Raw genomic sequence first — 22,236 nt, 5'->3', positions numbered from 1 at the left:
GCCTTGTTCTTATTTTAGGTGTATAGGCTCACAAGCATAGTCATTAGTATCAAGGGGTCACTGTTGGACCCTCCTTCCTTCCTGGTCCTTGCCGTTGCATCTGGGGGACTGCTGCTACTCCCCTAGGGACCATGACAGAGCCCCCCTCCCCCGGCCAGGAACCCAGTACCCCCCCAGCTGTTGTTTTTAGTTGTTTCCACTATGAGTATATCCAAACATTTCCATGCACCCTGGACACATGCCCTGTATAACTCCCTGTCAACTATATGTCCCCTGTCAATAACATCCCATACCAGTATTCCTCTGCTGCCATTGTTGAGCCACTCTGTCATCGAAAACTTCCTGAAAAGTGAATCCCAATATAATGTCAGGTTCCTTTAATAGTAAAATGGAATATAGCGATGATTTTAAAGGTTAGATATAGAATACATATTGACTTGGAAAAATTCCACATCCTATCTTTTTCTTTTCTTTTTTCCCTAATTATTGAGCTTCTCTTCACAAGAGCCTTAGATCACAGTAATTCATATATACAATGTACAGTACTCCCACATATCCATTATAAAACCTTTTCCCTTCCACTGAGATAATCTTTTAACTTATTCATATTATATTTACTGAAACTGATGTACAGATATTGAGACAATAGCTTTCAAACAAGGTAACATTTGTGTTTACATTGTGGTTTATACTTTAGGCTATACAGTTTTCTAAATTTTTTAGTTATCCTATGTTTTACATTATGGTTTACATTATTAGTCTGTCGTCCCTTGTATGTTTTTGGTGTAATATTACATGTTTTATATCCATCCTTGTGTACTCTTGTGAAACATTTCTTTTGCCCTCACATTTACTTTGGTTCCATTTATTCAATATCTATTTCCCCCTCCCCTTGGGGCCCACAGTGACAGTCAATCTTCATTTCTTGAGGAGCTATGTTCAGAGATACTTGCAACAGTGTTGAGGGCTTGACTTGCTCAACTGCCCTAATGCCCTGGGAGCCACCCTTTCTCTTGAGAGATACAGTTCCCTCTGTTTGATGGCATTAGTCCTCCCCAGGATGTGGATCTACCTTCACTCTCATTATATGGGTCTCTACCCAATGGTATAACCCACTCTGGCAAAATGAGCATTCAGATATTCCCTAGGAGTCTGTCCTGCGTCAGATTATCCCCTTTGAGTATCTTAAACAGGTAACTTTCCTAATTATATTTTGAAACGGTTTTCTCAGCATTATACTCTCAACCAACACTTGACAATCTCCTATGTTCATATGTTGCCCCTATTGTATAATTAAGATAAAATAAAATAAGAAGAAAATGAGGGACAAGAGAAAAGAGAGAAAAAAAAAAAGAGAAGAAAGAAAGAAAGAAAAAGGGGGGGGGGTGGGTAAAGAAAAGGGAGGGGAACAAGTAAGGAAAAGAAAAGAAGATATAGAACACCAACAACAGCAACAACCAAAAACCCCTAAATAAATGAAAAAAAAAGACCTTGGGGGATACAATGGGAGAAAAGACTAGGAAATAATGCAATATTAGCAGCCAGGACAATAAAGAATAAAAAATAAAAAATAAAAATAAAAATAAAAATAAAAAAACCCCCGCAAACGTTGAGTGTTAGGACAATCAAGGACCTCAGATTGGGCCTCAGGGCATGGTGGATTCAGGGATGGAAAGTCTGATATTGCAGACTCAAGAGGTGTGAGTCTCTGGGGTGTGGGCCACCAGGGTTTAGGGGACACAGACCTGGCAAATGGGAGCACCACAGTGCAACACAGCCTTCAGGGATCCCTGCAGCTGGATGCCAGCCCTATGGGAGAGGTCACATCTGCAAACTCTGACCTATGTGTCTGAAACCCGCAATTTCCCCTCTTCTAGGGTCTCTTCTGTGGCTGTATCACCAATTCGACTTCAGGACACCTCCCGCCCTGCAAGCCCCCGAAACAGCTAGTTGGGGGCGCTTCCATATTGCAGCAAATTTAAGGACGCTGCAGATCTGCAGCCAGGCCTAGGGGGCGGGGCTCTAGTTGGAAGTGCTGTATCAGTGTCCGAATCTGAAAATCCCACACCTCTCAAAAGATTCCCCTAATCAGCTTCCAGCCGCCTCCCACCCTGCAAACCCCCGAAATAGCCTCCTGGTGATGTCTCTTTACTGCGAGCGATTTAAGACCACTGCAGATCAGCAGCTGGCCTTGGGAGCAGGGCTGTAGCCAGAAGCACTATTATTCATGTCAGAAATCAAAAATTCCCCGCCTTGCAAAAAACTCCCGTCTGTCTCACCAAATCAGTTTGTGAAGGCCTCCTGCCCTGTTAGCCCCTTAACAGCCCACCCAGGGCTTATGAATTTCCCAGTACCGCAGAGCCTCCAGGAATTGCCAGTGCCAGTGCCGCGGTTCCGCCTGCCCCAGGGGGGAGTGTCCTGCGCACAGCCCCTAACTCCGTGTAAGAGAGCCTCAATTTTATCTTTTACACGAATTTTCTCTGTTACCTTCCCATGAAATCGATGTCCAGATACCTACTGCCCTGCAAAATCCCGAAACAGCCTGGTCCTGAAGAATTTCTAATGCTGCCCAGCCACTTCTTTGCAGGAGAGACTATCAGGTGCTTTCACTCAACCACCATCTTGCCCCGCCCTCTATAGATATCTTTAGAAAATACCATCTACCCTCACCCCCTTCTTTGCTCAGCACCTCACACCCATAATCTTAGTGTCCTGTTCCTCAAAACATTAAGCTCAGGAGGATTCTCTGGGGTCGTTGCTCACTTCTTGGCAGGATCCATCCCCACCTGCCTCTGCCATCAGGCTAGGATTAGTGCTCCACTAGCATCATTAAGACACCTCTGTTTGACCTCTAAGGTCTTAAAAGAATGGGATGAAGTTTTCCATATGCTTTTTTCCCACTCCCATTCTCTTTTTGTTTTGGATTAAAGCATCTCAAATCTTTTAAGGTCATTTAGGGAAGGAGAGGACATACATGCATGTAACCAACTCGCAATTCATTTGAAGTCCTAACCATTTTCCTCTTCTGTGATCTTGCCCTCCCCTTCCATCTGCCTACCCCCATGGCCACCTTTAAAACTTTTAAAAATACAGCCCTTAGAGCTCCTGTCCTCAAGATGGGGAAGTCTCTGTTACCTCTAGGACACTAGTTGGGTCCCTATGAAGGCACTCCTCGTGGTTTCCTCTGACTGCATGGGAGTGTGAACGATGTTCCCATCCTATCACTGATAGGTCCCCTGAGGCCTCGACTCTGCCTTCGAGAGCCTTATACAGCAGAAGCATGGAGTGACTACTCGTGGGTTAAAGGATCCTTTGCTGGCAGCAAAGAACAGCAGGGCCACCAGTGGCAGAAAGGGCAGTTTGCAAGCTTCCTCCACACACAGATGACTTCTGGTCTCAGAGGTGCACAGGCACCTCTGGTCAACAGTCCACTGGGACATGGCTGAGGGAACACAGTCCTGTCCATGTGGCCTGCAGGCAAATGTCATCTTCAGGCATAAAAGTTCATGGAAGGGTGAGGACCCTGGACCCCCAGGAGCCATGGCAGCCCCTAGCTAGGGTCTTCCAGCCTGCTGCTCCAGCACCTCCAGGGAGTGGGAATGCCCAATTTAGAGGAAATGTCCTATTTCTAACATGAGGTTAGAGTAGGCACTTGTCTCCTCCAACCCTAATCTCTTCGTTTGTGTCAGTCTTTTGTCCTCCAGGCTACAGCAGCTCTCTGCACTCCTTCTAACTTCCCTAAGACAGAGGCACAGCAGCAACCAAAGATTGTGAGGAAGAGGCATGAATTCAAGGGAAAACGAGTGACCTAGTTCATTGCTTTAGAAGGCACTTTTTAAAAGCAAGCCAGACCACCTGGGTTCAGGTGGCTACCTGAGCCTGAGGAAGTCAACTTGGCTTCTCTGGGTGTCCTTATCTGAAAACTAGAGACAATAAAAGAAGAAATGTCAGAGAGGTGTTGTGAGTATCAAATGAGATCCAGCTTGCAAAGAAATGACAATGGCCACTGGGAGTAGTTATCTCTCACAAAATGTTAGTACTTGCTCCTCCAAACCTAGAACATCTATGCCACATCACAGTCAAAATCACAAGTTCATGACTGACCTGGACACAGGTGGAGAGGTTTCAGAAATGAATATTTATTGCATCAAAAGGATTCCATTAAAAATTCTCAATCCATTTTTTTCCTTTTTGCCGACTTGTTGCTAGAAGATACCAACACCAAATATTTCATGAACTCCAACTAATTCACAAGACTTAGTTGGCTGCACGATGCCAAGGCTTTCACTTCTATTGGATGTCATTGCCTTCGTGTCATTTCAGAAACCTTAAACTCACATTCTGAGTCATTGAGTATTGCATTGGAAATACTAGACCATAACATGTTGCTTTCTTTTGACCATTAGGCCCCTCTCCAGCCTCAAAGCCTGGTATTCCCACACCATCACACACACTGTCAGGTGGGTTCAATCCTTGTGAGGATCATTTGTTTTGTACTGTTTATTGCCTAGAAATACTCATTCTAATACAAGGTAGCAGAGCCTGTGTAACACAACTTAAGGGTCACCATCCTTAGTTGAAATTGGCATCCTCATCAGGCCGTTTCATCCTGTGATGTGTAAATGGTTGTCCTGGATTTGTGCAGCTCATTGGCCCTGCATAGTAGAGTGACTCCAGGGACAGAAGGGTTCACAGCCATTCCCCATCATGAGTGCACAGAGGAGCCTGGAACAGAGGGGATCCCCACTTCTCTTTCCATCCCCTAGACTTAAACAAATCTTTAACTCAGAGAAGGAGGAATGCTTAGCCCTGTCTATTGAGAGTTGTCTCCCTTCTTCACCCTGATTGGATCTGAGTGCTCAGTGGCTTCACTTTCAGAAGGACATCTTGTTACATTTTAGACATGTTAATATAGTATTTTGTAGCCAACTGAAAAAAAAAGTTAGGGTTTTGTTTCTTTTCTTCTTCAGTACACTTTATGAACAAGTTTGAAGGTCTAATCACTACTGGACTGTCAAATCACAAATTTATTCTCTAATTATTCCTTTTAATCAGAAAATTTTAAACCAATCACAATAAGAAGTAGCTATTCCGTTTTTTCAACTAGTCACATATAAAAGGGTAAAATATATTTTATTTTGTCTTTATCAAACACAGTGTCAAGAACAGTATAATGAACTAACTCATGGGTACCCGCTGCTGACTTATCAAATCCACATATATTGAGATACATTTCCAAAGGAAACAATACAATACAGATTCTTAATTTACGAGTAAATATTATGCGTTAATGCCCTATTGAAACATCACATGACTTAAGGATACAGAGAGCCCAGATAATTCTGTCAAATATCTGTTTGGAAACCAAAAGTTCTACCTTCAAAGTGACCGCCACATCACCAGGGTTAACCACACCCGAATATTTACTAAGAAAAACTGCATAATTGGTAGTATGAGCACCCAAAGAGCTAAAGTGTACTAACCTAAGGGAGGCCTTCAGGTACTAGCACTTCCTCCCACAGTGATGGTGGAGGGCAGGGAGGAGGGGGGAGGAGCCGACCAAGACCCTGACAGGCAGGTCAGGGCCCAGCTCTTCTCCTCGGGCTTATTGTCAGAGGTGTCTGTGTCCTGAGTGACACACTCACAGGCCAAGCACTGTCAGCAGCCGGGCCTACCAGGGAGTTGGCTGTGCCTCCCCCAGCACCCACACCAGCACGTCAGTGGGTGCCTCTTTCTGGCCAAGTAGGGAGCGGGAGCCATGTGCCAGGCTACAGGCCGGCGTCTTCCCAGACCTGGACACTCATTAAGTGCTGATGTTACTCCTGGGATAAATCCTTGCCCCCAGAAGGCAGAGGCAGGAATTGACACTGGAGATTTATCGTGACCTCCAATCTGTGTGCGTTTTCACGTTTGTCCCTCTGACACTTGATTTTGTGGTGTCCTAATTACTGAGGAAGCCTGTTTGTCTCTCTGAACAGGTGTTGGATTACCTGTAGTCCAAGACCCAACAGAGCCTGAGTCCCAGCCATCCACACCTGCACCCTCCACAGGTAAGTCTTTCATAAATAGGGAAGGAATAACATTTCTTCAAATACCCAATATGAGAAGCAGAGATTAGAGGCATTCAGTAACTGAAACTTCATTTGGTGCCCACAGGAAGCCTAAAAGGAAAGTGTTTCCCCTCTTCTCCCTTCACACACACGCACACATTTGTTTTATAAAATGAGACGTGGGAAAGGTCCTTGCTTCTGGCACCACCTAGGAAATGGTGAAGCAAAGATTAGAACTCAGGGAGTTCTGACCCCAACCCCGTGTGGCTCTTGCTAGCTGGCTTAGTTACGGGTGGGCAGATAGCACCTTCAAAGCCACCTTACAAAATGGGAGAACGTTCTGGAAAGCCTAATTTTGTTAAGGTTGAAAAATACCAAAATCATACTCAGAAATAGTGGATTCAGCTGGGGGTTTGTGGCCTCCTCCACATTTTTCAATGTAAAATTCCTAAGAGCAAACCTTCTGTATTTATAGTTTTCACAAGAATTTGGCAAAATCTGTCCTTTTCATTGCCTAAGGCACTGTATCAGCTGCAATCCCAGATCATACTGTCCTCTTTCTTCACCTGGGTGAAGCTGACTGCATGTCTGCTCTACCAAGAGAAAAAACTCATCCATATTGGCTACATTAAGGCTGATTCCACTGTAGTTACTTAATTTTCCTAGCCATGCCTATTTGTGTGTGCATGTGTGTATACAAGTGCCTACATTTAAAATAAATACTACTATGGCCATTTCTCTCCACTGGCCTTTATCCACTCTGCTACCTCCTAAAGAACACTACGTATCAGTCTGATGTCACCTCATCTCTTTCCATCCTTGGTTTGAGCCACTTGTTGACTCTGTGGGGCCCTAAGCACTTGAGCCTTCAGGGGTCCTTTCTACTATGAAAAATATTAAACCTTATATTTTATGGCTGCATTGATGTAAAGATGAGTGTAATCCAGGTTGGATGGCTGTTTCTTTTCTTCTGAGTGTAAGGGAAATTAAAGCATTTTCTGGGCCCCTACAAGTCACCTGGTGCCATATTCTGTGACTGCTGACCCAGACGGCTGTGTTGGTCCTGCTCATCTGTGCTGTTCCAAATACAAACACCCCAACTCAATCACTCTTTTGCACTACCTCATAGACAAGTCCTACCCTGTCTCCAGCAGTGATGCCCAGCAGTCACCCTGTATTTTAGAACAGTAAAGATTTCATGAAGCATCTCTTCAGACTGGTATTTCGCCCCATACACATTTGGGAAGGATGAATTCTATGTTACTAGATTCTACATGTGCATATAAGAATAATTCTAAATAAATTTAGGTGAAATGTTTTATCTTTCTGACATTAAAATGGGGGCTTGTTTTTAAAAGTAGCTCCAGGTTCTCATCTAATGCTACTCTGGTGTAAAAAGGCTCTTTCCTTCCTCTTTTTATCCTATTCTTCCCTTCTTCCCACTTTCTTCCTTGCTTTTCCATCCTTTCTATCCTATGTCTCTTTCTCTTCCCTCAAGTGTTACACACAAAGTCTTTAAAAATTATGTCGTGCACAAAAGCTTATATTTTTTTCTCAAGCTTTAACCAATGCATCCATTCCAGACCTTCAGAAGGTTTAACTGCTCCATCTCAGAGCCACCTCCAAGTTTCTTTGGTTTCTACTAAATGATTCTTAATGATCAAATATCAGGTTCCCAGAGTTCTTTTTTCTCAGGCATGTCATTCAACTGCTTTGTGCCTTAATTTTCTCACCTTTACTGTAGGGATAATAATAGTAAAATAAAGGTTTGCAGGTATGTATATGTATACTATTATTTATATATCCTCTCATAGACATATGCTGTTATATACAGTTTACTCATAGGGCTTTTGTGAAGTTTGCGTTAAAATATTTTATTAAGTAGTGCTTGAGACAAAGTAAGTACTATACAAAAGCTGGCTTAATCATCATCATCATCATGATCGTCTTCATAACCAAATATTATTTTGTGCTCCAGAAAGAAAAAGCCTCACTTGAAGAGCAGTTAGTGGTTCTCTAACTTTATGTGTGCGTGTGTGACTTGAACTTCTTGCTGGCATGGAGGGTGGCTTCTGGGCATGAGCATCCATGAAACAAATCAGAAGGGACTGGCACTTACCTGGCCGAGGCCCGGAAGTCTTTAGTGTCACTCAGGCCATGCTCCATTTCTGGTGACAGTCAGAGGTCTTCATGTGTTCAAAGAGAGGGGATAGGGCGTCCACCTTCTGACACGGGGCCGGCAAGATTATAGAAGAGTTGGTGGATTTGGTGTCAATTTTGTAGGTATCTTTAGAAAATATGATCTGCCCTGATCACCTTCTTTTCAACACCTCTCTCTTGATGAGCACCCAACATGATGCTCCAGAAGATTCTCTGGGGTAGTTGCTGACCTATTGTCAGGATCCATCCCCCCTGCCACTGCCATCAGGCTAGGATTAAACTCGGCTTTCATCATTGCCTTACCTCTGTCTTCCCTCTCATTTCTTAAAAAAATGTGCTGAAGTTCTCCATCTGCTCTTGTTTCCCCTCCATTCTCTTTCTTCTTGTGGATTAACACATCTCAAAGAACTGAAGGTCATTTTGGGAAGGAAAGGAAATACAGGCACGTAACCAACTCACATTTCAGTTGAAACCTAACCGTATTCCCCTCTGTGAATTTGCCCTCCCCTTCCCTCTGCCTACCCTCATGGCCACCTTACAAAACTTCTTTGAATCCAGCCCTTTGTGAGCTCATTTCCCCAAGAGGGAAAGTCTCCACCATCAGGTGAGTATTAGTTCGCCACTAGCGTCATTACCACACCTTGTCTGCCTTTGAACTTCTTAAAAAGAATGTGATGAAGTACCGTCTGCTCTTTATCTGCTCCCATTTTCTGTTCTTTTGGATTAAAGCATCTCAGTTCCATTAGGGTCATCTTGGGAAGGAGAGGACATACATGGATGTAACCATCAAAATTCCAGTTGAAGTCCTAACCCTTCTGGGAACTTGCCTTCCCCTTCCCTCTGCCTACCCCCATGGCCAGTCTCAGACAACTTTTTTTGAATGAAGTCTTTTGGGAGTTCATCTCCCAAGAAGGAGAAATCTCCATTACCTCCGTGACACTAATTGTGTCCCTATGAAGGCACTGCTCGTGGTTTCCTCTGATGCCTAAGCATGTGCGATGTTCCCATCCTATCACTGATCATGATCCCCGAAGGCCTGGACTCTGCTTTCGAGAGCCTTGCAAACCAGAAGCATGGAGTGAATACTCCTGGATTAAAGGACCTGTCCTGGTAGCAAAGAACACAAAGGCCACCAGTGGCAAAAAGGGAACTTTGCAAGCTTCCTCCACACCAAGATGACTTCTGGTTCTCAAAAGTTCATAGGAGACTCTGGTCAGCAGTCCACTGGGGCACAGCTTAGAGGCCACAATCCTGTCCATGTGACCCTCAGGCAAAGGTGCATCTTCGAGCATAAATGGTCATGGAACGGTGAGGGTCCAGGACTTCCAGGCGCCGTGGTAGCCCCTAGCTAGGGACTCCAGCCTGCTGCTCCAGCACCTTCAGAGAATGGGAATGCCAGGCCTGGGGATCCAAGAGCCACAGATCTTTTCCATCTGCCCAACTTAGAGGAAATGTCCTATTTCTACACATGAGGTTAGAGTAAGCACTTGCCTCCTACAATCCTAATTTCATCATTTGTTTCAATCTTTTGTCATCCAGGCTACAGCAACTCTCTACTCTGTTTCTAACTTCCCTGAGACAGAGGCACAGGGACAACCAAAGATTGTGAGGAAGAGGCATGACTTCAAGGGAAAATGAGTGACCAAGTTCATTACCTTAGAAGGCACTTTTAAAAAGCAAACCAGACCACTTGGATCCAAATCTCACATGGCTACCTGAGCCTGAGGAAGTCACCTTGGCCTCTCAGAGTCTCCTCATCTGCAAACTAGACACAAAAATAAAAGCACTCTCAGAGAGCTGTTGTAAGGATCAAATGAGTCCCAGCTTGCAAAGGACTTAGAGAGGCTCCTGAGAGTAGTCATCTCCCACAAAATGGTAGGACAGGATCCTCCAGGGTTAAAACAACTATTCCACATCACAGCCATAATGGCATGTTAATGAACCATCTGGAGACGGATGGAGAGGATTCTGAATTGAATATTTATTGCAGCCAATGGATTCCTTTAAAAATTCTCAATCCTTTTTTTTTGTCCAAACGTTGTTGCTAGAAGATACCAATACCAAATACTTCATGAGCTCCAACTAATTCAGGAAACTTAGTAGGTATCTTCTGCACTAGGGTGAGACCGTCACTTCTGCTGGATGTCATTGCCTTCATATCTTTTCAGAAACTCTAAACTCACATTCTGAGACACTGAGTATTATATTCAAAATATTAGAGCATAACAGGTTGATTTCTTTTGACCATTAGGCCCTTCTCCAACCTCAGAACCTGGAACAACCACGCCATCACACATACTGTCAGGTGAGCAAATCTATGCCTGGTTCATTTGCTCTGTAGTTGTTCTTGTCTTGCAAATCTCCTCCCAAGGCAAGTAGCAGAGCCTCTGTGTTGCCCAAAGTAGAGGCACCATTCTCAGTTGTAACTGGCGTCTTCATCAGCCTGGAGCATCCTGTGAGATGGGCCTGCTTGCCCCTGCATTTGTGAAGCTCATTGGCCCTGCATAGCAGAGTCACTCCAGGGGCAGAAGAGTTCACAGCCATTCCCCATCATGAGTGCACACAATGGCCTGGAGCAGAGGAGATCCCCATTTCTCATTCCATCCCCTAGACTTAAACAATTCTTCAATTCAGAAAAGGAGGAATGCTTAGTCGTGTCTAGTAAGAGTCGTCTCCCTTCTTCACCCTGATTGCATCTGACTGCACAGCAGCTTCACTTTCAGAAAAACATTTTGTTACATTTCAAACATGTTAATATAGTATTTCTTAGCCAACTGAAAAAAAAATTAGGCGTTTGTTTCCACACTTTATGAACAAGTTCGAGGTCTTAATCACTGCTGGACTGTCCAGTCACAATTTTTTTCTCTATTTATTCCTTTTAATCACAAAAGTTTAAATCGATCACAATAAGAAGTAGCCATTCAATTTTATGAATTAGACACATATAAAAAACTAAAATATACTTTATTTTGTCTATATCAAACACAATGTCAAGAACAGTATAATGAACACATGGGTACCCACTGTTGACTTATCAAATCCACATATTTTGAGATACATTTTCAGAGGAAGTAATACAATAGCTGATTGTTAATTCAGGAGGTAATAATATTCCTTAATGCCCTTTGAAACATCACATGACTTAAGGATACAGAGAGCCCAGATAATTCTGTCAAATATCTTGTTGGAAACCAAAAGTTCTACCTTCAAAGTGACCACCGCATCACCAGGATCAACCACCCCTGAATTATTACTAAGAAAAAAATGCATAATTGGTAGCGTGAGCACCCAAAGAGCTAAAGTGTACTAAACAAGGGGAGGCCCTCAGGTACTAGCACTTCCTCCCACAGTGATGGTGGAGGGCAGGGAAGAAGGTGGGAGGAGCCGACCAAGACCCTGACAGGCAGGTCAGCCCAGCCCTTCTCCTTGGGCTTATTGTCAGAGGTGTCCCTGTCCTGAGTGTGGGGAGGAGTACCCAGCAGTGACACACTCACAGGCCAAGCTCAGTCAGCAGCCGTGCCCACCATGGCTCTCCTTCCCCAGCACCCACAGCAGCTGGGCAGTTGGTGCCTCTTCCTGGGGGAATGGGGAACAGGAGCCGTGTGCCAGGCACCGGGCTGGTGTCTTCCCAGACCTAGAGATCCCTGGGATAAATTCTTGCCTACAGAGAGTACATGCAGTAACTGACACTGAAAATTTGACTGTGACCACTGCGCTGTGTCCGTTTTCAAACATTTGCCCCTCTGACACTGAGTTGAGGGGTGTCCTAATTACTAGGAAAGCCTGTTTTTCTCTGCTAGCAGGTGATGGATTATCGGGAACCACAGTCCCAACAGAGCCTGAGTCCCAGCCATCTACCCCTGCACCCTCCACAGGTAAATCCTTGGGAAATAGGGAAGAATAACGTTTATTGAAGAATGTTGTTCCAACTGACAAACACCCTAAATCATCTGCTCCTTTGCACTGCCTTCAATAGACCAGTCTTACCCGATCATCAGCAGTGACGCACAGCATTCTCCCTGTTTTTTAGAACAATGCTTTTTCCATGAAGTATCTCTGCAGGATTGTATCTAGCCCCATAAACATTTGAGAAAGGTTACATTCTTTGCTACTAGATACGTACATGTGCTAGTAAGAATAATTCTACATAATATTAGGTGAAAATTTTATCTTCCTGACATTAAAAGGGAGGCTTTTTTGCAAAAGTAGCCCCACGTTTTTATGTGATGCTACTCTAGTGTAAAAACACTCCTTCCTTCCTCTTTTGTTCCTATCTTCCCTCCTTCCCACTTACTTCCCTGCTTCCTTCCATCCCTGCTTCAATCCTCCATCTCTTTTTCCTTTCTTTCATCAAAATGTTACAAAAAAGACTTTAAAACTTATGTCATACACAAAAGCTTATATTGTCACACAGCACTTTTTGCCCCAAGCTCTACTTACTGCATCATCTATACTGTCAGAAGGTTGAAATGCTTCTTCTCAGAGCACCTCCAGGTTTTTGTTGGTTCGACTAAATGATTCTTAATGTTCAAATATGAGTTTCCCTGGGCTCTGTGCCCTTGGGCATGTTATTCAACTACTTTATGCCTTAACTTTCTCACCTATAATCTGGGGATAATAATAATAATAATGCTTTGCTGTTATGCATATATATAATATTATTTATATATATGCTCTAATAGATATCTGCTATTATATAGAGAATATACTCTAGGATTTTTTAAAGATTAAATTAGTTAATTACATCTTCTGCTTAGTGCTAGGCACATTTTAATTTCTATAAAAGCTAGCTTTATAATCATCATCATCATCCTCGTAATCAAATATTGTTTTGGCTCCAAAAATAAAAGGCCTGACTTGAAGACCAGTTAGAGGTTCTCTATCTTTGACTTCTGCTGGATTTGGACTTCTTACCTGCATGGAGGGGGCTTCTCAGCATGAGCTTCCCAGGGAACAGAGACAACAGCCTGGCAGTTTCCTGGCCTAGGCTGTGAAGTCTTTAGTGTCATGTGGACCACACCCCATTTCTCCTGCCTGTCACAAAGCCCTTCCTGAGTTCAGAGAGAGGGGCAGGGACTCCACCTTCTGACATGGGGTCAGCAAGTTCGTAGAAGACCTGGTGGATTTAGTGTCGATTTTATAGATACCTTTAGAAAATACCATCTACCCTGATCCCCTTCTTTGCTCAGCACCTCACACCCATAATCTTAGTGTCCTTTTCCTCCAAACATTGCGCTCAGGAGGATTCTCTGGGGTCGTTGCTCACCTCTTGTCAGGATCCATCCCCATCTGCCCCCGCCATCAGGATAGTATTTGTGCTCCACTAGCATCATTATCTTCCCTAAGTCTGCCCTCACACTTCTTAAAATAATGTGATGACGTTCTCCATCTGCTCTTGTTTCCTTGCCATTTTCTTTATTCTTGTGGATTAACACATCTCAATTTCTTTAAGGTCATTTTGGGATGGAGAGTGCATACAAGTGTGTAACCAACTCACCTGTCAGTTGAAGTCTTAACCGTTTTCCTCTTCTGTGAAGTTGCCCTCCCCTTCCCTCTGCCTACCCTCATGGCCAGCCTTACAAAACTTCTTTCAAATCGAGGCTTTTGTGAGTTCATCTCCCCAAGAACGGGAAGTCTCCATTACCTCCGGGACACTAGTTGTGTCCCTGTGAAGTCTCTCCATGTGGTTTCCTCTGACTGCAAAAGCGAGTACGATATTCCCATCCTATCACTGATGATGGTCCCCTGAGGCCTCGTCTCCCTTAGAGAGCCTGGCACAGCAGAGGCCTGGAGTGACTACTCCTGGGTTAAAGGATCCTGTGCTGGCAGGAAAGAACAGAAGGGCCACCAGTGGCAGAAAAGGACTTTGCAAGCCTCCTCCACACCCAGACGACTTCCGGGTCTCAGAGGTCCACAGGAACCTCTGGCCAACAGTCCACGGGGGCATGGCTGAGGGAACACAGTCCTGTCCACATGGCCTGCAGGCAAAGTTCACATTCAGGCATAAAGGGTCATGGAAGGGTGAGTAGCCAGGACCTCTAGAAGCCGTGGTAGCCCCTAGCTAGGGGCTTCCAGCCTGCTGCTCCAGCACCTCCAGGGACTGGGAATGCTGGCCCTGGGGATCTAATTGCCACAGTATTTTTCTATCTGCCCAACTTAGAGGATATGTCCTATTTCTAACGTGAGGTTAGAGTAGGCACTTGTCTCCTCCAACACTAATCTCTTCGTTCGTCTCGGTCTTTCGTCCTCCAGGCTACAGCAGCTCTCTGCACTCCTTCTAACTTCCCTAAGAAAGAGGCACAGGAAAAACCAAAGATTGTGAGGAAAAGGCATGAATTCAAGGGAAAATGATTGACCTAGTTCATTGCCTTAGAAGGCACTTTTTAAAGGCAAGCCAGACCACCTGGTTCAGGTGGCTACCTGAGGCTGTGGAAATCAACTTAGCTCTCTGAGTGTCCTCATCTGCAAACTAGAGGCAATAATAGAAGCAATCTCAGAGATGTGTTGTGAGGATCAAATGAGATGCAGCTTGCAAATAACTTACAATGACCCCTGGGAGTAGTCATCTCTCAGAAAATGTTAGTACTGACTCCTGCAAGCCTAGAACATCTATTCCACATCACTTTCAAAATCGCATGTTCATAACAGATCTGGAGACAGGTGGAGAGGTTTCAGAAATGAGTATTTATTGCATCAAAAGGATTCTGTTTAAAATTCTCATCCATTTTTTTCCTTTTTGCCGACTTGTTTCTAGAAGATACCAACACCAAATATTTCATGAACTCCAACTAATTCACAAGACTTAGTTGGCTGCACGATGCCAAGGCTTTCACTTCTATTGGATGTCATTGCCTTCGTGTCTTTTCAGAAACCTTAAACTCACATTCTGAGTCATTGAGTATTGTATTGGAAATATTAGACCATACCATGTTGATTTCTTTTGACCATTAGGCCCCTCTCCGACCTCAAAGCCTGGTACTCCCATACCAACATACACACTGTCAGGTGGGTTCAATCTTTCTAGCATCATTTGCTTTGTACTGTTTATTGCCTAGAAATACTCATTCTCATCCAAGGGAGCAGAGCCTGTGTTACACCAGTTAGGAGTCACCATCCTTACTTGCAAGTGGTATCCTCATCAAGCCATTTCATCCTGTGATATGAAAATGGTTGTCCTGGATTTGTGCAGCTCATTGGCCCTGCCTAGCAGAGTGACTCCAGGGACAGAGGACTTCACAGCCATTCCCCATCATGAGCACACAGAGGGGCCTGGAGGAGAGGGGATCCCCATTTCTAATTCCAATCCTTAGACTTCAACAATTCGTTAAGTCAGAAAAGGAGGAATGCTCCTTTTACCGTGTATACTGAGAGTTGTCTCCCTTCTTCACCCTGATTGGATCTGACTGCCCAGTGGCTTCACGTTCAGAAAAACATTTTGTTACATTTTGGCATGTTAATATAGTATTTTTTAGCCAACTGAAAAAAAAGTTAAGGGTTTGTTTCTTTTATTCTTCAGTAAACTTTATGAACAAGTTTGATGTCTTAATCACTGCTGGACTGTCGAATAAGAATTTTTTTCTCTCTGTGTTCCTTTTTTTTTTTTTAAAGATTTATTTATTTATTTATTTCTCTCCCCTTTCCCCTGCACTGCCCCGCCCCAGTTGTCTTCTCTCTGTGTCTATTTGCAGCATCTTCTTCTTTGTCCGCTTCTGTTGTTGTCAGGGGACCAGAATCTGGTTTTTTTGGTTGCTTCATCTTGTGTGTCAGCTGTCCGTGGGTGCAGCGCCATTCCTGGGCAGACTGCATCTTCTTTTGCGCTGGGCGGCTCTCCTTACGGGGCACACTCCTTGCCCGTGGGGATCCCCTATGCGGGGGACACCTCTGCATGGCGCGGCACTCCTTGCGCGCATCAGCACTGCACATGGACCAGCTCCACAAGGGTCAAGGAGGCCTGGTGTTTGAACCCCGGACCTCCCATGTGGTAGATAGAAGCCCTAACCACTGAGCTAAGTCTGCTTCCCTCTACTTATTCCTTGTAATCACAAAGTTTTAAACCTATCACAATAAAAAGTAGATATTCCATTTTTTTGATATAGACACATAGAAAAGTAAAATACACTTTATTTTGTCTATATGAAACACAATGTCCAGAAGAGTATAATGAACTCATGGGTACCCACTGCTGACTTATCAAAACCACATATTTTGAGATACATTTTCAAAGGAAGCAATACAATACTTGATTGTGAATTTAGGAGTTAATAATATGCCTTAATGCCGTATTGAAACATCACATGACTTAAGGATACAGAGAGCCCAGGTAATTCTGTCAAATATCTAGTTGGAAACCAAATTTCACCTTCAAAGTGACCACCACATCACCAAGGTCAACCACACCTGAATTTTTACAAAGGAAAAATGCATAATTGCTAGTGTGAGCACCCAAAGAGCTAAAGTGTGCTAACCTAGAGGAGACCCTCAGGTACTAGCACTTCCTCTCAGTGGTGATGGTGGAGGGCAAGGAGGTGGTGGGAGGAGCCAACCAAGACCCTGACAGGCAGGTCAGCCCAGCCCTTCTCCTGGGGCTTATTGTCAGAGGTGTCCCTGTCTGAGTGACACACTCACAGACCAAGCACTGTCAGCAGCCGTGCCCACCAGGGAGTTAGTTGGCTGTGCTTCCCCCAGCACCCACACCAGCACGTCAGTGGGTGCCTCTTCCTGGCCAGGTGGGGAATGGGAGCCGTGTGCCAGGCTACAGGCCAGTGTCTTCCCAGACATTAAGTGCTGATATTAATCCTTGGATAAATCCTTGCCTCCAAAGGGCAGAGGCAGGACTTGACACTGCAGATTTCTCTGTGACCTCCAGGCTGTGACTGTTTCAAATGATTGCTCCTCTGACACTGGATTTTGTGGTGACCTAATTACTAAGGAATCCTGTTTGTCTCTGCCGACAGGTGATGGATTATCTGTAGCCCTAGACCCAACAGAGCCTGAGTCCCAGCCATCCACACCTGCACCCTCCACAGGTAAGTTTCATAAATAGGGAGGGATAACATTTCTTCAAATACCAAATATGAGAAGCAGAGATCAGAGTTTTTCAGTATATGAAACTTCATTTGGTGCCCACAGGAAGTCTAAAAGGAAAGTGTTTCCCCTCTTCTCCCTTCACAGGCATGCACACATTTGTTTTATAAAATGAGACATGGGCAAGGTTCTTTCCTTTCTAGCACCACCTAGAAAATGATGGAGCAAAGATTAGAGCACACGTAGGTCTGACCCGAACCCTGTATGACTCATCCGAGCTGGCTCACTTACGGCTCAGAAAATAGCAACATCAAAGCTACCTTACAAAATTAGGAGATCATTCTGGTAAGCTTAATTATATTAAGTTTGCAAAATACCAAAATCATAACCAGGAATGGTGGAGTCAGCTGGGGGATTGTGGACTCCCTCACAGTTTTCAATGTAAAATTCCTAATAGCAAAATTTCTGTAATTATATATTTCACAACAATTAGGCAAAACCCGTCCATGCCATTGACTAAGGCACTGTATCAGCCGCAATCCCAGATCATAGTTTCCTCTTTCTTCACCTGGGTAAAGCTGACTGCATGTCTGCTCTACCAAGAGAAAAAACTTGTCCATATTGGCTACATTAAGGCTGATTCCACTGCAGTTACTTAATCTTCCTAGCCAGGCCTATTTGTGTGTGCATGTGTGTATATACAAGTGCCTGCTTCTAAAATGAATACTATTGTGATCATTTCTCTACACTGGCCTTTAGCCACTCTGCTAGCTCCTAAAGATCACTACTTATCAGTCTGGTGTCACCTCATCTCTTTCCATCCTTGGTTTGAGCCACTTGTTGACTCGTGGACTCCTCAGCACCTGAGCCTTCAGGGGTCCTTTCTATTATGAAAAATATTAAAACTTATATTTTATGGCTGCATTGATGTAAAGATGGATGTAATCCAAGTTGGATGGCTGTTTCTTTTCTTCTGAGTGTAAGGGAAATCAAAGCATTTTCTGGACCCCTACAAGTCACCTGGTGCCACACTCTGGGACTGCTGAGCCTTATGGCTGTGTTGGTCCTGCTCATCTGTGTTGTTCCAAATACAAACACCCCAACTCAGTCTGCTCCTTTGCCCTGCCTCATAGACCAGTCCTACCCTATCATCAGCAGTGATGCCCAGCAGTCATCCTGCTTTTTTGAACAATACCGTTTTCATGAAGCATCTCTTCAGACTCATATTTAGCCCCATACACATTTGGGAAGGATGAATTCTTTATTACTAGATTCTCCATGTGCAAATAAGACTAAATCTAGATAAATTTAGCTGAAATTTTTATCTTCCATTAAAAGGGAGGCTTCTTTGTCAAAATCGCCCGGGTGTTCATGTGATGCTACTCTAGTGTCAAAACGCTGCTTCCTTCCTCTTTTTTTCCTATCTTCCCTCCTTTCCACTTATTCCCTGCTTCCTTCCATCCTTGTTTCTATCCTCTGTCTCTTTCTCCTTCCTTCCACTCATCAAAATGTTACACACAAGGACTTTGAAAATTAGGTAGTGCCCAAAGGCTTACATTGTAACAAAGCATTTTGTGCCCTAAGCTATACTCACTGCATCGTTCCAGATCTACAGAATATTGAACTGCTTCTTCTCAGAGCCACCTCCAGGTTTTTGTGTGTTCTCCTAAATGAATTTCAATGTTTAAATATCAGTTTCTCAGCACCCTTACTCTTGGGCATGTTACTCAACTGCTTTGGGGCTTAAATGCATAACCCATACTATGGGGATAATATTAACAATGATAATAATGATTTGCAGATATGTATATGCCTGCTATTATTTATATATATGCTCTAATAGATATATGCTACTATATACAGTATATACAGTATATACAAATCTCAGGCTTTGTGAATATTAAATGAGTTAAAATATGTCTACTATGAGTGCTCAGCCCAAAGAAAGTACTGTATAAATGCTAGCTTTACAAACATCATCATCATCCTCATAATCAAATATTGTTTTTGGCTCCAGAAAGAAAAAGCCTGAACTGAAGACCAGTTAGTGATTCTCTATCTTTGACTTCTGCTTCTGACTTGAACTTCTAAATGGCATGGAGGGTACCTTCCAAGCAGGAGCGTCCCATGGAACAAAGCTGAAAGTCTGGCACTCTCTTGGCCTAAGTGCAGAATTCTTTCTGGTCATTTGGGCCACAGTTCTTATCATGAGATAATCACATGGGCCTTCCTGTTTTTAAAAAGAGGAGACAGGGCGTCCACCTTCTGACATGGTTCCAGCAGATTCTAGAAGAGCTTCTGGATTTTGTGTCAATTATTGTAGATACCCATAGAAAATACGATAAAACCTGATCCCCTTCTTTGCTCAGCACCTCACACCCATAATCTTAGTGTCCTATTTCTCCAAACATTCAGCTCAGGAGTATTCTCTGGGGTTGTGACTCACCTCTTGTCATAATCCATCCCCACCTGCCTCCGCCATCAGGCTAGTACTAGTGCAGCACCAGCATCAATAACGCACCTTGCCTGCCCTCAAACTTCTGAAAAAAATGACATGAAGTTCCCTATGCTCTTTATCTGCTCCCATTCTCTTTGTTCTTATGAACTAAAGCATCTCAATTCCATTAGGGTCATCTTGGGAAGGAGAGGACATACATGCATGTAATCAACTCACATTCCAGTTGAAGGCCTAACTCTCCTGGGAACTTGCCCTCCCCTTCCCTCTGTCTACCCCTATGGCCAGCCTTAGAAAACTACTTTCAAATCAAGCATTTTGTGAGCTCCTCTCCCGAAAAGGGGAAGTCTCCATTACCTCCGGGATAATAGTTGGGTCCCTATGAAAGCACTCCTCATGGTTTCCTCTGACTGCATGAGCTTGTAAGATGTTCCCATCCTATCACTGATGATGGTCCCCTGAGCCTTCGACTTTGCCTTAGAGTACCTTGTACACAAGGAGCATGGAGTGACTACTCCTGGGTTAAAGGATCCTGTGCTGGCAGCAAAGAACAGAAAGGCCACCAGTGGCAGAAAGGATACTTCCCGAGTTTCCTCCACACCCAGATCACTTTAGGGTCTCAGGGTTTCCGAGGAGGCTCTCGTCAATAATCCATTGGTGCACGCATGAGCGGACCACAGTCCTGTCCACATGGCCTTCGCACCAAGTGCCTCTGCTACCATGAAGAGACATGGAAGGGTGAGGACCCAGGGCCTCCAGGAGCCAATGCAGACCCTTGCTAAGAACATCCAACCTTCTATTGCAGCATTTCTATCGAGGGGAGTGCTAGTCCCGCAATTCCTAGAGACATGGATCTTTCTATCTTACTAACCAAGATGAAATGTCCTTTTTCTAACGTGAGGATAGAGTATGCACTTGTCTTCTCCAACCCTAATTTCTGCAGTATTTTATTTTACCTCCAGGCTACAGCAGCTTTCTATTTTGCTTCTCACTTCTCTAAGACAAAGGCACAGGGGCAATTGGAATTCGTGAGGGATGAGGCATGACCTCAAGGGGAAAAGAGTGAACATGTTCATTGGCCTTAGGAAGAATTATTTTATTATCTAAATAGACTACCTGGTTTCAAACCTCAGATGGCTACCGGACACCGAGGAAACAAATCAACTTGGCTTTTCTGGGTCTAGTGAACTGTAAAATAGAGACAATATAAATGCAATCTCAGAGAGCTGGTGTGAGGATCAAATAAAATCCACACTGCAAAAGTCTCATAATGGCTCCACAGAGTAGACATCTCTCACAAAGTGCTAGTACTGGCTCCTCCAAGGCTAGACCAGCTATTTCACCTCAAAGTCCAAATGGCATGTTCATGACTGATCTGGAGACCAAGGGAGAGGATGCAGATATGAATATTTATCGCAGTAAATGGATTCCATTAAAAATTCTCAATGCTATATTTTATTGTTGTTGTTTTGTCCAGAAGAATGGTTGCTAGAAGATACCAATGCCAAATACTTCATGAGCTCCAACTAATTCAGGAGACTTTGTAGGTATCGTCTGCACTAGGGTGAAGCTGTCACTTCTGCTGGATGTCATTGCCTTCGTGTCTTTTGAGAAACTTTAAACTCACATTCTGAGTCACCGAATATCATTTTCGAAATAATAGAGCATAACAGATTGATTTCTTTGACCATTAGGCCCTTCTCCAGCCTCAGAACCTGGAACAACCACGCCATCATACATACTGCCAGGTGAGCAAATCTATGCCTGGTTCATTTGCTCTATAGTTGTTCTTGTCTCAAAAGTTCCCTTCCAAGCCGAGTAGGAAAACCCCTGTGTTACACAAGTTAGGGGCACCATTCTCAGTTGTAACTGGCAACAGCATCATCCTGGAGCATCCTGTGATATGTGCATGGTTGTCCCTGCAGTTGTGCAGCTCATTAGCCCTGCCTAGCAGAGTGACTCCAGGGACAGAAGAGTTCAGAGCCATTCCCCATCCTGAGTGCACAGAGGGGCGTGGAGCAGAGGGGATCCCCATTTCTCATTCCATCCCCTAGACTTAAACAAATCTTTAAGTCAGAAAAGGAGGAATGCTTAGCTGTGTCTATTGAGAGTTGTCTCCCTTCTTCACCCTGACTGAATCGGACTGCCTAGTGGCTTCACTTTCAGAAAAACATTTTGTTACATTTTAGACATGTTAATATAGTAATTTTTAGCCATGTGAAACAAAAGTTACGGGTTTTGTTTCTTTTCTTCTTCAATACACCTTATAAACAATTTTGATGGCTTAATCACTGCTGGACTGTCAAATAACAATTTTTTTCTCTATTTATTCCTTTTAACCACAAAATTTTAAGCCAATCACAATAAAAAGTAGCTATTCAATTTTTTTAATTAGACACATATAAAAAAGTAAAATATATTTTGTCTATTTCAAACACAATGCCATGAACAGTATAATGAACTAACTCATGGGTACCCACTGCTGACTTATCAAATCCACATATTTTGATATACATTTTTAAAGGAAGCAATACAATACCTGATTTT

At 43.7% G+C, this 22,236-nt stretch overlaps 1 protein-coding gene across 1 annotated transcript in view; it reads left to right on the top strand.

Annotated features, from left to right (window-relative positions):
- The window catches only part of LOC139439079 (soluble scavenger receptor cysteine-rich domain-containing protein SSC5D-like), a 127,321-nt gene that overhangs the window by 80,085 nt on the left and 25,000 nt on the right, over positions 1-22,236 (top strand). The window contains exons 23-28 of the mRNA XM_071215543.1: positions 4,407-4,460; positions 5,979-6,050; positions 10,462-10,515; positions 12,014-12,085; positions 17,165-17,236; positions 21,384-21,437. Of these exons, the coding sequence (XP_071071644.1) occupies positions 4,407-4,460; positions 5,979-6,050; positions 10,462-10,515; positions 12,014-12,085; positions 17,165-17,236; positions 21,384-21,437 (378 nt within the window). The remainder of the gene's footprint in view (positions 1-4,406; positions 4,461-5,978; positions 6,051-10,461; positions 10,516-12,013; positions 12,086-17,164; positions 17,237-21,383; positions 21,438-22,236) is intronic.

This window comes from Dasypus novemcinctus, chromosome 6 (genome assembly GCF_030445035.2).
Source record: "Dasypus novemcinctus isolate mDasNov1 chromosome 6, mDasNov1.1.hap2, whole genome shotgun sequence".
Taxonomy (NCBI): Eukaryota; Metazoa; Chordata; class Mammalia; order Cingulata; family Dasypodidae; genus Dasypus; species Dasypus novemcinctus.
The sequence above is the reverse complement of the archived record's forward strand: the minus strand, read 5'-3'. Positions and strand labels throughout refer to the sequence as shown.